The 15,405-nt window shown below is 39.0% G+C and overlaps 3 protein-coding genes across 10 annotated transcripts; 1 reads left to right on the top strand and 2 right to left on the bottom strand.

The window, feature by feature from the left end:
• Nucleotides 1-176: 176 nt before the first annotated feature.
• Nucleotides 177-2,036, bottom strand: Ctu1 (Cytosolic thiouridylase subunit 1). Its single transcript, XM_071797091.1, has 6 exons — nucleotides 1,900-2,036; nucleotides 1,565-1,796; nucleotides 1,355-1,473; nucleotides 838-1,026; nucleotides 557-761; nucleotides 177-459 (listed from the first exon to the last, which is right to left on the bottom strand). Exons 1-6 carry the CDS (start codon nucleotides 1,951-1,953, stop codon nucleotides 239-241), a joined length of 1,020 nt encoding a protein of 339 aa, XP_071653192.1. The 5' UTR covers nucleotides 1,954-2,036; the 3' UTR covers nucleotides 177-238.
• Nucleotides 2,037-2,151: 115 nt separating this feature from the next.
• On the bottom strand, nucleotides 2,152-2,747 carry Sf3b5 (splicing factor 3B subunit 5). The gene has a single exon (XM_071797100.1). It carries the CDS (start codon nucleotides 2,588-2,590, stop codon nucleotides 2,333-2,335), a length of 258 nt encoding a protein of 85 aa, XP_071653201.1. The 5' UTR covers nucleotides 2,591-2,747; the 3' UTR covers nucleotides 2,152-2,332.
• A 425-nt stretch (nucleotides 2,748-3,172) lies between these two features.
• On the top strand, nucleotides 3,173-15,369 carry Cdk12 (Cyclin-dependent kinase 12). Of its 8 annotated transcripts, none has more exons than XM_071796915.1 (11): nucleotides 3,173-3,525; nucleotides 4,795-6,166; nucleotides 6,272-7,428; nucleotides 7,512-7,939; nucleotides 8,343-8,545; nucleotides 8,627-8,831; nucleotides 8,927-9,195; nucleotides 9,309-9,479; nucleotides 14,044-14,353; nucleotides 14,575-14,695; nucleotides 14,914-15,369. In XM_071796915.1, exons 2-11 carry the CDS (start codon nucleotides 4,803-4,805, stop codon nucleotides 15,174-15,176), a joined length of 4,491 nt encoding a protein of 1,496 aa, XP_071653016.1. In that variant the 5' UTR covers nucleotides 3,173-3,525; nucleotides 4,795-4,802; the 3' UTR covers nucleotides 15,177-15,369. The 8 variants fall into 8 exon arrangements, 7 of the variants coding, with proteins under 7 accessions (XP_071653016.1, XP_071652995.1, XP_071653028.1 ...); XM_071796894.1 differs by having other exon boundaries at nucleotides 14,890-15,369; XM_071796905.1 differs by lacking the exon at nucleotides 3,173-3,525 and adding an exon at nucleotides 3,611-3,830 and having other exon boundaries at nucleotides 14,890-15,369.
• The last annotated feature ends 36 nt before the right edge of the window (nucleotides 15,370-15,405 follow it).

Below are 15,405 nucleotides of genomic sequence, written 5' to 3'. Positions count from 1 at the left end.
ATATATGTATAATACTAATATATATTTCATAATCAGAAATATAAATTATTTTTGTTATCAATTATCAAGCTTACTGCTTTAAAACTGTATACAATGGCTTTGTTTAAAATTTTAAATTTTTTTTATGTACGAACACAATGTTTTTTTCCCCAAATAAAAAATATATACGTAGAAGATAATTTTTTTTGTGAAAGTATATTTCACGTGTACATGTTACATATTTAGATATATAGAAATCTTAAAAATCTGTACTTTGCTGTTGGTTTTTTTTATCAACGTGCATGCTCATGATCTTTTTAGCTTTATTAGATTTACCAATACCGAGTTTTGGTAGTCCTCTATTCAAACCTTCCAACAGAACACACGCTTTACATATTTCTTGACTTGAAACAAATCCACATCGAGTACAATTTCTTCTCTCTGGCATTTTTACGTTATCTCTCACTTGTAATTGCTCACCTAGTAAATAATATTATTTTTACAATTTTCAGATTACGTAACAGATAAACGTTAATATAATAATATTAGTAGAATATTACAAGAAAGATATTTTTACCTGAATGTATTATGTCTATGATAGATGAAGGTCTTATTTTCTCTAAATCTTTTAGAAAGGCTCGTGCGTAACCTCTATAAGCGTTTGGAGCATATATGCATTCCGTGGAGAAGTATACCAGACCGTTAAAATATGCATACATGACAATCTCTTTTTCGTATGCATATTTCAGTGGCTTACAACGCATGATAGAATCTGCACCAGCCTATATTACATAAAAATATAGATAACAAACATTTGTTGTGTAATTTCATATGGCGTGTATGCAATAATATTCTTACAGTGATTAAAGATGTACATCTCTGTAGTCGGGCAATATCACCTCTCAAAATATTCATTAATACCGTTTCAGCGATATCATCCGCATTATGACCTGTTGCGATGCAATCTACCTCCAAAATTGCAGCCCCTCTATCCAATGCCTGTCTTCGGAAAACGCCGCAGAATGTGCAATTATTTTTACGGCCAATCTAAAATACATATACGTGTTTTTTACTGGATCTTGAAATTATCGAGAAATACGGCTGTCTCGCGCCAATTTGATGGAACGACGAGACGAACTGTGCATCGGTACACGCACCGGCATATAAATGGTGTCCAGTAGCGGCTAGGTATACATATGCGCGTGCTTATATATGTAACCTTGCCTAAAGTGCCCTAAGGGACACCATTTCTGCCGGTGCGCGTATACGAGCCATTTGGTTGGCACATCCTTAAATTATCAAGTCCAATAACTATTGCACCAATCAAGTAGTTCTTAGTAGGCTTAATCAGAAGCTTAGATTTAATATATTTTACCTCTGCGACTATAGAATCCATTGTCCATCCATACAACTCCTTATACGATAAAATTTTAAGTGGAATACCATAATCATCTCTGTTACGCGTCACAGTTTTCAAGCTATCATCTCTGTACCCTAAAATGATGCATTTAAAAAAATATATATATTTTTTTATATGCTACAAGTAATTTCATGTTACTTTTATAGACTGGTATAGTTACATTACCGGTAATTCCTTCATCGATGGACAAAAGAAACAGATCCAATCCATATTTGTATCTTTCGTTCAGAGTCTTCAAGACATAAGCTAGTACGGTGGAATCCTTTCCACCCGATGCTCCGATGGCAACCTTGTCACCAGGCTTGAACAATTTACCATTGACGATAGTATCGTGAATTTCAGTCTCAAACGCCAAGAAGAAACATTCCTTGCACAACGTATCGCCAGTTTTTGGCCTCTAAAAATATACATATGTATTTCCTTCAATTATATTTGACAGTATATGAATAATATATTGAACAATCTTTTAGATACGGTATAAAACTGAGAAAATAATTCACCTTTAAAATGGCATTTTTCCCACACTTTGTGGAGCATAATGGAAATGGAGGCATCTTGATTATTTTTCTTGCATAAAATCTTGCTAAATGTCTTTCAATACTGCAAGATTTTGAAAAAAAAAAACGTTTTCCGTATATCTCCTTGTTAACCAGTTAACGCAAACACGATTAAGGTTATATCAATACGTCGATCGGTCGATATATGTGTCGATCATGCGGGATTTGCGTTGCGGGAGAACACAAACACACTAATACGTAATATTGGCGGATTTAACGAAATCCACTCAAGAGTTTATTAATTTTCCTTTTCCATGAAACACATCTTTTTTAATAATATAAAGAGGATAAAAAATTAATTTTTTCCAAGAGTTACAAGAGTTTTTCTATCACATGGGGAAAAAATGTTAAAAGGAAGAAACACGCAAAAGCAAATTTAATCCTCCGGCTTCTCGGGCGGTGGTCCGCAGGGTTGCAGCATCTTCTCCATAAGATTGAATCTGACTCGTGCCTTGGCTTCGTTCTCGGCGATCGCGAAGAAATTTAGCAAATCGTAGTGGCCCATGTACGAACTGCAGGAATCTCGGTGCTGATTCACCAGCCACTCAAATTTGGTCGTGTCCGCGTGTCCCGTACCGATGTACTTGGATTGCAGATGCTCCAATTGACTATGGATATTGTAGCGTTCGCCCATATTTTTGAGTTAACTTCCTCGCGATCTCGTCCTTCCTTAGCAGATGTTCAATCGCCGGATCACGCGTTTCGCCGCCCGTATCTCTCTGTATTTGTGTCTCTTTTGCGATTTACGTTATCGTTCTCGTAAAATTTTCCAATTTAGCATAGAACATAGGTTATGTTCGCCATGAACGAAATGAGGTTATAACCATAGACATAAGAATATATAGACGTAGCATAAGTAACCAGAGATCAGTGAGATCGGACAAACCGTGTTAACGATCTCTGATTGGCTCCGTCGTTTGAGGTCTATCCTCCGTCCAACGAGAGATATTAGGTCTGTTCTATTTATCTGAACTTTCTGCACAGTTCATCTTTTCTCTTTTTCTCTCCAACGTAAAAAGAAAAAGAGAAAAGATAAACCGTGCAGGAAGTTTAGCTACTGCGCATAGGCGAGCAAAGTTCCTAGCGCCAGTAGCGCGCCTTTGTCTAGCTCGTTTCGTTTCGTCCCTAGACTCCCTAGTAATTCCTAACGTTCGCCGCGCCGCGGCGACACCAGCGGTGACACCGGTGCGCGAGGACCGAGAGGTGACTCTGGCAGCAAAGGCGTTACGTCACGCAGAAATGACGTGCTAATGGTTAATGGCTTCCACTCGGTCGAGATACCCTTTTATGAGCGAGCCAGAATCCAATCCAAAGAAAATACATGAGACATGATACGATCGGCCGGTAGAATCATAAAAATATGATCGCCTGAACGCCGTACGTTCACGAGAAAGATAAATTTTTCGGCCGGAGACATCGGTCGTCCGCGAATTACGTGCTGGAACTGCTTTGCGCGAAGAGGAACGACGTAACCGTCACGCACTCTCATCATCGGCCTTCGGTGTCGGTTCTGGACCTGATGCGAACAACACCGAGGCTCGCCGCGACGTTGCAGGACATATATCGCACGTAAGTACGCGTGTCGCGCAATTTCCCGCCCGGGTTCTCGCATCTACATCGTCCTGGGACCGTCGCGGATTCTCGCTCGGGAATAGAAACTGGGCGAGTCCGTGGTGTCGGTACGTGGTACGTGTAGGGCGCAATGGCGGCCGTGCTTGGCTCGCTCGAGATCCTCGTGGCTCCGCGTTCCTCGCCGCGTCTCCTACCCGTGTCCGCTCGCTCGTCGTCGATTCACGTCCGTCTTGGATTTGGATCCGAGCGAGTGCGACGCAGCTTATTAGCATAACGCGGATCGTTCGCTCGCAAGTCGCAAGGTAATCGCGTCGTTCGTCGTTTTCGCGATATCGCTATATACGTACACGTATCGCTGTGTGTCTGCGTGCGTACTGCGTGCGGAGTGAGCGAATGAGTGTGTGTATGTATGTACGTGTGTACATATGTGCATGGTGTCGGTCGCGCGTGAGTTCGTGAGTGTCATACATATATTCATTAATCCATGACGATCGGCCGCGAGCCGCGAGACTCGACGAGTGCTCGTCTCGACTCGAGACAGTGATCTGATTTACACCGAGATTTTGATACGCGTACCAAGTACTATATATTCGGGCTAAATCCATTAGTTTACACCGATCGTACCAATGGATTTAGTCCGAATATAGTACTTGGTACGCGTATACACGCTAAACGGTCGGTGGTCGGTGTAAACCTGATGTAAACTAAGCCAGTGCAATGTCGCTGTCGAGGCATGTCGAAGCAGTAGCGTTATTTCCGATCGTCGCGTTTCCGTTGATGACGTTGATGTTAGGGCAAGCGAGAAAGAAGAGTGTCTCCCGCTCCCTCCTGTCAGCTCCTGCTGATATACTTTCCCCATTCGCGGTCTTAACGAGGGCTGATAAAAAATAAAATTACCTCTAAGCTTAGCTTTAGGGTAGTGTGTTATACATACGTACCTACGTGTAAAATTGTTTGACCAAGAAAATAAATTTAATATTCTTCGGAAAAAAAAACCTTATAAATTTATTAGTGATATTTAAAATGCGCGTATGTGTGCGTGTGTGCGTAAAGAATGATAATGATGTCTAACAACATCAAGATATACCTAACGATAACGAATATGTACGCAGAACTTGTTATTTAATTCTATTAGCCTTTGAGAATTGTTTTTGTTTGTTGTTCATTATGTCAGCATACAATAACAATATGCTTTTATAATTAATGTATATGTATGCATATATATGTAGAGATATATCACTTTATTGATATTCGTTTTATTTTTAGTAGGTGACATGCCTAGCACTCGTGATATTGAACGAGCCGAACGTAATGGGAGATTCCGCTCACGAAGAAGAGGCAGCGCGAGCAGCGACGTGAACAGGCACAGCTTTGACAGTCCTGACAAGCGACACAGAAGACATGGCAAAAGTAAGAGCTCTGGGAAAAAGAAGAAGAAACGTTCGCGCGACAAGTCACTAGAGACAATTCCAACTGTAGCTTCGTCCGTCGTGAAACCATTGGTCGAATATTCCGATGTAAGTAGCGAAGATCTCTCAGAGCCTGAAGCGGGAGAGATACAATCGGAGGATAGTCGCGCCAACAGTTACACGGATGGAGAGGTACCTGAATCGTTCCTTCAAAGACGATATTATGGCGGCAGTCCGGTTCGCGCTCTCGGAGCGTCGCCAATCAGCCTATCTCCGTCACCGTCGGTTCAGCATCGACATTCCGGTAGACGGTACTCCTTGTCGAGTGAGCAACAACAACCGACGACGATGCATGGCGCAACGCCGGAATACGAGGAAGAATCGAGACGGTACGCCCGACGAAAGGAGAAGAAGCACAAACGCGAGAAGAAGAAGAAAAGAAGTCTGACCCCGTCGTCGAATTCGGGGAAGAAGAAAAAGAGAAAATCCAAGAGGCATTCTCACAGCATGAGCCCGCATCGCTCTGTCGCCGAGGATATCGTTCCAAGTCCGAACCGCGACAAGTCGTCGGTTGGCGCTTCCGTTCACTGGTCAGAATCGCCCCCACTACCACTCAAGGACAACATGTCGCCCATCTCCCCGGCTACGCCACGCGAGCAGAGATGTCCTAGCGACGACGTGGAACTAGAGATGTCGAGGCAGACGTCGCGAAACGTCACCCCGCCAACTCACTCGTCGACGAGGCAGGTAGAATCGCCGCATACGCCACTGATGCCTCCGTGCGCTACGACGCCGGAGAATTTGAATAAAACCGGGCCCGTCGCCGTGCCAAAGCACAGCAGTCCCGATCGGCAGAAACGTAGTCCCAGTATCCACGTGACCCGTCGTTCCAGCGTTAGTCCCGGACCCGTTGGCGTAAACCGCAGGAGGCCACACAGCCCGAGTCCACCGTCGAGACGAAGGGATCATAGTCCACCGTCGCGAAGAAGAGACTTTAGTCCTACTCCGGTGCTCCATAGACTTAGGCACAGCCCGAGTCCGGCCACCGTCAGACGACGAGAGTTTAGTCCGAGTCCCGGGAGTAGTCACAGGCGACGAACGGACAGCGGAGTTATTTCCCCTAAACGTAGAAGACGAGACGAGACCGAGCGACGTAGTCACCGGGTTCACGACAAGGACAGGAGAGACAAGCGGAAATCGAGATCAACTAGGAGTCCCACTGGAAGCAGGTACGTTCATGTCGTTCATGGTACAAAAGTTATTCTTTTATACCACAGGAAGTAAACTTGTTGCGCCACACATTCACGTATATAACGATTTTCGATCCATTTTAGATTACATTTGCCTCTGTCTCGGTCGCGATCGCGCAGTCCGGGAAGATGGCGAAAACTGTCTCGCTCGAGGTCGCGTTCGCGCCCCAGAAGGAGTCGCACCCCAAGAAGATCGCGTTCGCCCAGCAAGTCCCGCAAGACCTCGAGGAAACTCAAATCGAAGAGCCCGCGTCCCAGAATACCTTCTCCTTCTCCTCACAGATCTCGGGCTAGAAGCCCGTCGAGCATCACCGCCCGAAATCTTCGAGTACAGGCCAAGATCAGCGAGACCAGTCTGTTCGCGGAACTTGTTAAGGACCGTAACATGAGGGAGTTGGCGTTCAAGAAGTTGCAGGCCGCGAAGGAAAAAGTCGGGAGCCAAGACGAAGTGCAAATCATAGAGAGCACCGACGAGAAGGACGGCGATGGCGGCAGCGTGTCCGCCGAGATTAAAGCTTCTACCGACAATAAAGACAGATCTATAAATTACAAGGAGCAACACGCAAAGACTGGCGATAGCGTGGTCGACGTCACCGATATTCCTGTTCCGACGAGCGACGACGGCGTTGTAGCGTGCAAAACGCCACCGTTACCACCAACCGGCGTACCGCTACCTAATCCGATACCCACTGCGATGAATCCGCTTGCTTCTCACGCGATTGTGCATACCTCGCCCAACCCACCATCGATGATGCCCAACAGTTGTCCGATCGTCGTGTCACACAGCCCGAATTTCCCGGCTCCTGCTCCTGGAGTACAACCACCGCCCCCACCGCCGCCACCACTGCCACAATCTGCCGAATCTGTATCGACAGCCTTGACGCAAGTGTCGGTGCCGCCAATCCCGCCGACACCGATTCTACCCAATATGTCTGTCCCACCGCCACCCATTCCACCGATTCCCGTTCCAGCGCCCAACACGATTATGTCCAAGTTTAATCAACCCAATAATCTCGTGCCACTTAAATCTGTGGATCCTCCCAAGCCTCCCATAGTAACGTTCACGACCAAAAGCCTAAAGAGATTACCATTGCCACCTGGCATTAACCAGAATGATTTGGAAAGTATAGATTCTCCGCCGAGTCGTTCTCCGAGCCCTCCCAGCAAGGTGCAATTGAAATTTCCAACGTCAACGAAGCCGCTGCAGAAAAAGGGTATCAAGGATCTGCCAATGCCGCCAGGTATGTTTTATTTACGGACGAGATCTTTATTCGTTGCTTAAGTTAAAATTAACGTCGTGTTAATTTACTAATTTGAACTGCAGTTGTGCCTGGATCGGAAGACTTGAGTGGCGAGGACGATCCGAATGCAACGCCGCCGCGTTTGAAGGTCGAACGAGTGGCACCAAAGCCGAAATTGAAAAGACCGAAAATACTGAAACGCAGAGGATCGCGAAACTGTCATGCTCCTATGTCGGCTTCCGGCGGCAAGGATTGGGGCGAACGATGTGTCGACGTGTTCGAATTTATTGCGCAGATCGGAGAGGGTACATATGGGCAGGTGTATAAGGCACGAGACAAACGATCCGGCGTGATGGTTGCTTTGAAAAAAGTCCGACTTGAAAACGAGAAGGAAGGCTTTCCCATCACGGCAGTCAGAGAAATAAAGATCCTACGACAGCTCAATCACAAGAACATTGTTAACCTCAGAGAAATCGTCACTGACAAGCAAGACGCTCAAGATTTCCGGAAGGTACTTTTTTATTAGCCCTGGCTATATACAATCTGTAACAGCACTCTAGCAGTATTACGATATATTTGTCGGTACTTTATTTATTAACAAGAATTATGTAGAATATAATTTATATATAATCCGACATAGCAGCATGTTGATGGGATTATCGTGCTATCGCATACACGAGAGAGAGAGAGAGAGAGAGAGAGAGAGAGAAAAAATTTTCTATTATACATTAAATATATAGAATCAATCTACCGCTAATTTAATTATTTTCTAAGATATTTCTCAGTAATTTAAAATACTGACAAACATCGCTAATGGAACATGGAGTATGGAATAACTTTTTACTAGTTAAATTTAATTAATTAGATTTTTACAGAATCAATTAATTATGTCATGTTTTTATTCTATGTTTTAGGATAAGGATAAAGGTTCCTTTTATCTAGTTTTTGAATACATGGATCATGACTTGATGGGTCTGCTGGAATCCGGTATGGTGGATTTCAACGAGATGAATAACGCCAGTATCATGAAGCAGTTGTTGGATGGCTTAAATTATTGTCACAGCAAGAATTTCCTGCACCGGGATATCAAATGCTCAAATATATTGATGAATAACAAGTACATATGCGTCATCTTCTAAATAATTTACTTCTTGCAATTACTTAATATAATGTAACGTATGATAACAATTTTTAATAGGGGCGAGGTTAAACTGGCCGACTTCGGATTGGCACGACTTTATAACGCGGAGGATAGACAGAGACCGTACACCAACAAGGTGATCACTCTATGGTACAGACCCCCCGAACTTTTGCTGGGAGAGGAACGTTATGGGCCTGCAATTGATGTCTGGAGTTGCGGATGTATCTTGGGAGAATTGTTTTCCAAGAAACCATTATTTCAGGTAAAACCTTTATATCAGGTAATAGCCATTTCTTAAGCTGGAAAAAACAGATCAATATTAGTTTATTATTAATTACGGTCATTTTTTTTTACCAGGCTAACGTAGATATAATGCAATTGGAGATGATCTCGAGGGTTTGTGGAACGCCCACTCCTGCCGTTTGGCCTTCTGTGATAAAATTACCACAGTGGCATGCACTTAAGCCAAAGAAGCAGCATAGAAGACGTCTGCGGGAGGATTTCTCATTTATGCCAGGAACAGCCTTGGATCTCCTGGACAAAATGCTAGAATTAGATCCCGAAAAGCGGATAACAGCAGCCGATGCGCTTAAGAGTGCTTGGTTGAAAAACGTTCAGCCTGAACAGTAGGTTATATTTCTGCATTTTCTCGTATCGGCTTTTTATGTATATCGGAGTACATATGTTTCTTAGTTCAAATCTTATTTATAAAACGCATTACACTTTCGCGATATATCAGGATGCCAGCGCCACAGCTTCCGACTTGGCAAGATTGTCATGAGCTCTGGAGTAAAAAGCGAAAGCGCTTGTTACGGGAACAGCAAGAGAGTGCTGCAGCAAAATTGCCTCCTCTCCTTCCCTTTCCGAATAAAGGAGGTCCCAACAAGGATGATCTATCAGATGTCGGGGGGTGAGTAAAGCCGTAAAGAAATCAAATTTACGAGCTGCTGAGACGTACGTCTCGATCAAGAACTAATTTGCTTATACACGTAGATGGCTGTGTACGACAGTTGTGCTTTGCATTTATTTTCTTTAGCAAAATGCATTGTTCAAGTAATGAATTTCTTGAAAATGAGAAGTGACATCGAGAAGAAAATGTAGTAGTATTTCTGTGTGTTCCTTCCGATTCTCGTTTGCATGCCGATCTTCCTTCCTTTCAACCTGATGAATCAACGAGTTAATTTTAGTTTCGTTCACAGTCGTTCAAACACGACGATGGCAATAACGCAGAACAATGGAAAATAGAAGCACGAAACATCCTTCTCTGTTCGTGACTTCGCTCTACAGAGATTGTTTATCCTTAAACGATTGATTTGATAGACTGTGTGAGATATATACTTAAAATATTGTATTTTTCAGGGCATACGCAACATGCCTCGGCGATAATATTTTATGATAATGAAATATGTTATACCACTTAACTCTTTGGCTGCGTCACCCAACACTTTTTTAAATTAAAAATAAATAGACCAGAAATACAATTTTACGGCTAAATTTATTATTTTCAATTTGATCATTTTGATTAATATAAAAAGACGCGGTGTGTAATAAATTTATAATGAACATAGTCTCTCTCTCTTTTGTAACTCCTTATTACAAAGTTTTTAATTTCTGTGATGTGGTATTTAAGTTCTTTGATCATAAAATATATGTAGCATTTGCAGCTAAAGGGTTAATTTTATCGTTCTACTATCCATATCGAACAATTTATAAGGATTGTTATAACTATATTAGTACGGTCCTATATATGAATGCCTAATAATCGCCACTTTAACGTGTAAATCTCTATACAAGAAAAAGGTATACATTTTAGAGTAATAACTGTGATTCAGTCTACCATTCGTTTCTAAGGACAATTGTAAAAATTAAATTGTCGGTTTATTCAGTTAATCTATTTAGGTATATGTACATATCTCACTAATATTATACAAAAGGGGAATGTACATGTATATACATAAATATACATCAGCATATATACAAATATACCGCAAAAAGAATACATAATGCATGCGCTCACGTTAATATATCAAAATGAGGAACATTTGTGTATAATTTTTGCGCACATGCATCGATTTAGAGTCTTTTAGAGATTAATTTATAACATCTCTATATAAATATATATTTGTATTTATATTCAAACATGCAAGTAGAAAAGTCATGATTAAAAGAAATAACGATTGTAAATAAATATAGAGGTGACGTCAACGCGTGATTCTCCTCGCTGTTTTTCATAAAAAGGCTCTTTAGGTATCTACAGATAGAGCGTAAAACGACGATCTGTACAAATAGATGAGCTCTGAGTTGTAAGACTTTGTAATGTAAATATATATATATATATATAAATATATATAGGCAAAATATACAGATACAATGGATGAGCTGCATTGGAAGACCGAAGAAGGCAAATACAAGAAGATCAAGACTAAAGTCATGAAGATATTAACCTTGATTCTGTTAATTTCATTTATAATTAATCCAATTTATTTAGATATTCACATTTCCGGCGTACATTTATACTTTAATCACCTCCTAGCCACTGTTGTATTACAATTTAGTGATTCATATTATAGATAGTTATGATGAGTTTCTTGTAATATACGAATGGCGAATCATTGTGTATTTATTTAGTATTTACATTATTTTTTTTGCATGTTCGTTACTGACACTATCCTTATAGTTAAATTCAATCTTCGGATGTTTTCTAATGGAACGTCATAGCAATGTAAAATAATATTCGAATGCTGCAATATACTTAAACGTACTCAGACATTTATTAAAAATATTTTTTTGTGAATAAATCTTTAACGCTATCCAAACATTTTATTATTTAACTTTTTTTTTGTTTTGATATTTTTTATTTTTATGCTTATATCATGTACTAATATCTCTTAAAAAAAAAACCAAGCAGCACTCGACAATTATCGTGGAAAATACTTATTTACCAGCGTTTACTGATTCATATGTGTAAAATAAGCATAAAATATATGTTACTGTTTCTACTTATTCCACAAATATCTTGATACATATAACTTTCTTTCGTTATTTATTTTTAGAAATAAAAGCAGGTAAATCGAAAGTTTTATTTCTTTAATATATAAATATTAAAATCATATTTCTAATAGTAAAACCAAGTACAATACTAATAGTATAAATATGAGAATGGCATAGAAAGAATGTTAAAATGTTTATTATATTTATATATAATAAAGTAATAAATTAAAACTTTATTATATATAAATATAATAAACATTTTAACATTTATTTTATGCCATTCTTATATTATATATATAATGCACACACGCACATACACTGTATATTCTCATATACAGGGTGGACAAAATAAAGCGTGACAAGTTTTTTATTTCCAAAAATAGTTTTTAGAGAAAAATATTTCAAAAGTTGTTTGGTTTAAAGGACGACACATGATTCCGATGTGAGTCATATTATAGATGTTTACGAAAAATTTTAAAGGCGACTAATTTCTTAAATGGAACTTTTGATTTTTTTCTTGAAATAAAAGTTTTAGATCTCGTTTTTGTAGAGACGTTTTTAACACTGTGTGTAATTTAGTAGACGCTTCAAACGCTTCAGAGGATCATTTTGTCCTTGTTTAATATTTAATAAACAACAAGGATGAAATGTTTCCAAGAGCGTTTGGAGCGCCAAGTGAATCGCACCCACTATAATAAAGCTCTTGTTAAGAATTTCCTGATAATGAGCCAGTATAATGAGACAATCTTCATATTGTCAATTTATATTTCAAAAATATGTCATGTGTTTTAAGAATTTAAAAAACATTGATTTTTTATATTATATAATATATTCTGTACAAAAAAATGTACATTGTAAGAGAACGAAGATCTATCAATAGAGAGTGTGTATTCATGATAAAATGTGTGTTCGTATAACTAGTAGATATATTTATAAATACAGATGTATAATACTTTGGAAAATATAACGTTTCAAAACATGTCACATGTTTTTACATACAACTGTAATTAAGGCATTTATAATAAGCATGAAGTTTGATAGTTTATAAAATACATATATATGTCCTACGATTTATTTGATACATTGGTAGTACGTGATAAAAATATATTTAAAATATGTTTATAGTATGAACAAATAGCTGGTTATATTAATCGAATTATAATGTTCAATATTGATGAGATTCTCTTTTTTTTTTTAATGGTATAATCTTTCAAAAATTTGTTTCACTATCTGTTTATACAAATATATTTAAGATAAAATTATGTTTTTATTCATTGTTAATTAATAATATTTTTAATTAATGTTGCATCATTATTAGTATGTAAAATATAGTTACCAACAATTGTGAACATTATTATACAAGATGTTAATAATGTCATAATTATATAGCAAAATTTTATATAAGAATGCGGAGTATATAATAATAATAATTTATAACTAGATTTATATACAATATAGACTGATATAATTTTATATTATATATATGTGAGGATGTACACATAAGTTATTCAAATATATAATAGTCATTGTCACATAGACATTGACGTTTTTTCTGACTGTATCATAATTTGTATTGTGGAATATGTAGAAAGTGACATATATATATATATATGACTTTGGATAAAAGAATTATAGACACACAAGATAATTGGCATAATGTCTAATAGGAGAAAATTATGTTTCAGGAGATAATGTAATTGTGGCTGAATAATAGATGGACGAATTTTGTAGCACTTGTAAGAATATATAATAGGTAACAAAAGTTCCAAATCTTTTAATATGTGTTTACGTCCAGAGTGTTGAATTTTATTGACTCATGTCTGTCAAGTATGTGTATCATGTAACCAACCATGTGCTTGAGCTTTGCTAACCAAATAATAATCGAAATATATAGCGATACATAGCGATAATAATCGCTCCGCAATATTGTTCACAATATAGGATCTATGTATTAAGTGATGCATTTTGATGAAGAGGAAATATCTTGCTATTTTTCATTGTTCTACGTTATTCTACAAAATTTGTTACAAAAATAAACAGTAAATAAAATATTACGATTATATTAATATGCTATGTGCATGTGTAATTTTAGTGCATATATGTAATTGGGCTTGCTTTAAGACACGTTTGTATTGCTTGCTAGTTGCATGATCTTCCATTATTTCTTCATATATTTATGTTATTAGATATTTATAAAAACGCAACAATGTTTTATCAATAATTTATGACAAAATTAGATGTAATGTTCATAAATTTTTTGTCAAAAAAGTTATATACATATACTATATACGTTTCATAATTGAAATAAAAAAAATATTGTCGTTATTAATTTTTCATCATTCAATTCTAAGTAAATCTCATGTAAACTGCAAGTGAATTAATATCATTGCAATCATTGTGTATATTCTCGTTTCTATTTTATCTGTAAGTCTTGTACTTATTGAACCTTCATACCTTACGCAAGGCTTATAACTCTGTTACAGGTCCTCTAAACGACTAAAGATGGAAGCAGGCTATAATTCACACCCAAGCAGGCTTGGGGCGGAAGCTCATTACGGTGAAGATAATTTGTTTAATCAGAGCGGTCCGTACATAGTGTCTACGCCATCGTACTATTATAACGCTTCACCGCCCGTTAAGCCGCAGTCAAATCTAAAGGGAGATAATCAACCGTTGGAAATGTGTACCGAGGATAATCTTGCCCGAAGATTGATGATCCTCACAAACGCCTTGAATCAGGGAAAACCGATTCGAGTCGACGATCTTCTCTCATTGCGGTCAGACCAGAATGAGGTAATTATGTAAAGAGATTCTTTAGACAATTTGTCTGTTATTTAATCTCGCTCGCTAATCAATTGTGGCAATCGCTTCATTTACAATTCACATTGTAAATATTTAATTTTTATATTTGTCAAGGAAAGGAATATATTTTTTAACAATATAATAAAATTTCTTCTAGTTCTTAATATTTACAGCGATATTTACAGCAATTTACAATCTTATGATATTTACAGTGCGATCCCAAGGTGGTACAATTGTTGGGTGATCTACGCGCGGAGCTTCGCCTCGTCGCGAATGCTCGACCAGGCGGACAACTAGATCCTCATCTTCCGATATTGAATCCAACTCTTCTAGGTTTGTGGTTTTCGGCACTATATCCCTCGCATTGATTTTGGGTCTGTTTTCTATTGCTGAACTGGGTGCACTAGTTGAAAGTTTATCTTTTTCCTTCGAAAATGTGGAGGAAAAAAGATAAACTCTGAACTAGTGCAGCCAGTTCAGCAACAGAAAACAGACCCATTGTCATTGACGTGTAACTTTTTTCGCAGATACGAGCGCGCCGCATATGCCAGGTAATTTCGACGCGCACGCGGTGTATGCCGGCGACGATGCCGTGAGCTCTCACGGGAGATGGTCCCAGCTGGCAACTGCTGGTGTTAGGAACGCTCTATCGGCGCTCATATCCTATCATGGTCTGGATAATATCTATAATCCCGCTATTTCTACGTCTGCTATCGGTCGATTGCCGTCAAATAAACCGCCCGGGCAGCCCCACCTGGCGCAGAACCTTTTCCTGCCCTCGACTTCCTCGCAACAATCTGCTTTTAGTTCGTAATGATTTTACAAAGTCGTGGTACATGACTGTGTTCTGTATGCATGAGAGAAAGAGAGAGAGAGAGAGAGTGTGTGTGTGTGTGTGTGTGTGTGTTTGTGTGCGTGTGTGCGTGCGTGCATGCGCCTGTGAAATGAGAAAGAATCTATAAATCATTATTTTTCAAATTATATTAATGGGAGAGAGGGAGGGGGAGGGGGAGAAAGAAAGAGAGAGAGAGAGAGAGAGAGAG

This window comes from Temnothorax longispinosus, chromosome 1 (genome assembly GCF_030848805.1).
Source record: "Temnothorax longispinosus isolate EJ_2023e chromosome 1, Tlon_JGU_v1, whole genome shotgun sequence".
NCBI classification, from domain to species: domain Eukaryota; kingdom Metazoa; phylum Arthropoda; class Insecta; order Hymenoptera; family Formicidae; genus Temnothorax; species Temnothorax longispinosus.
This window is presented reverse-complemented; position numbering and strand designations above follow the sequence as displayed.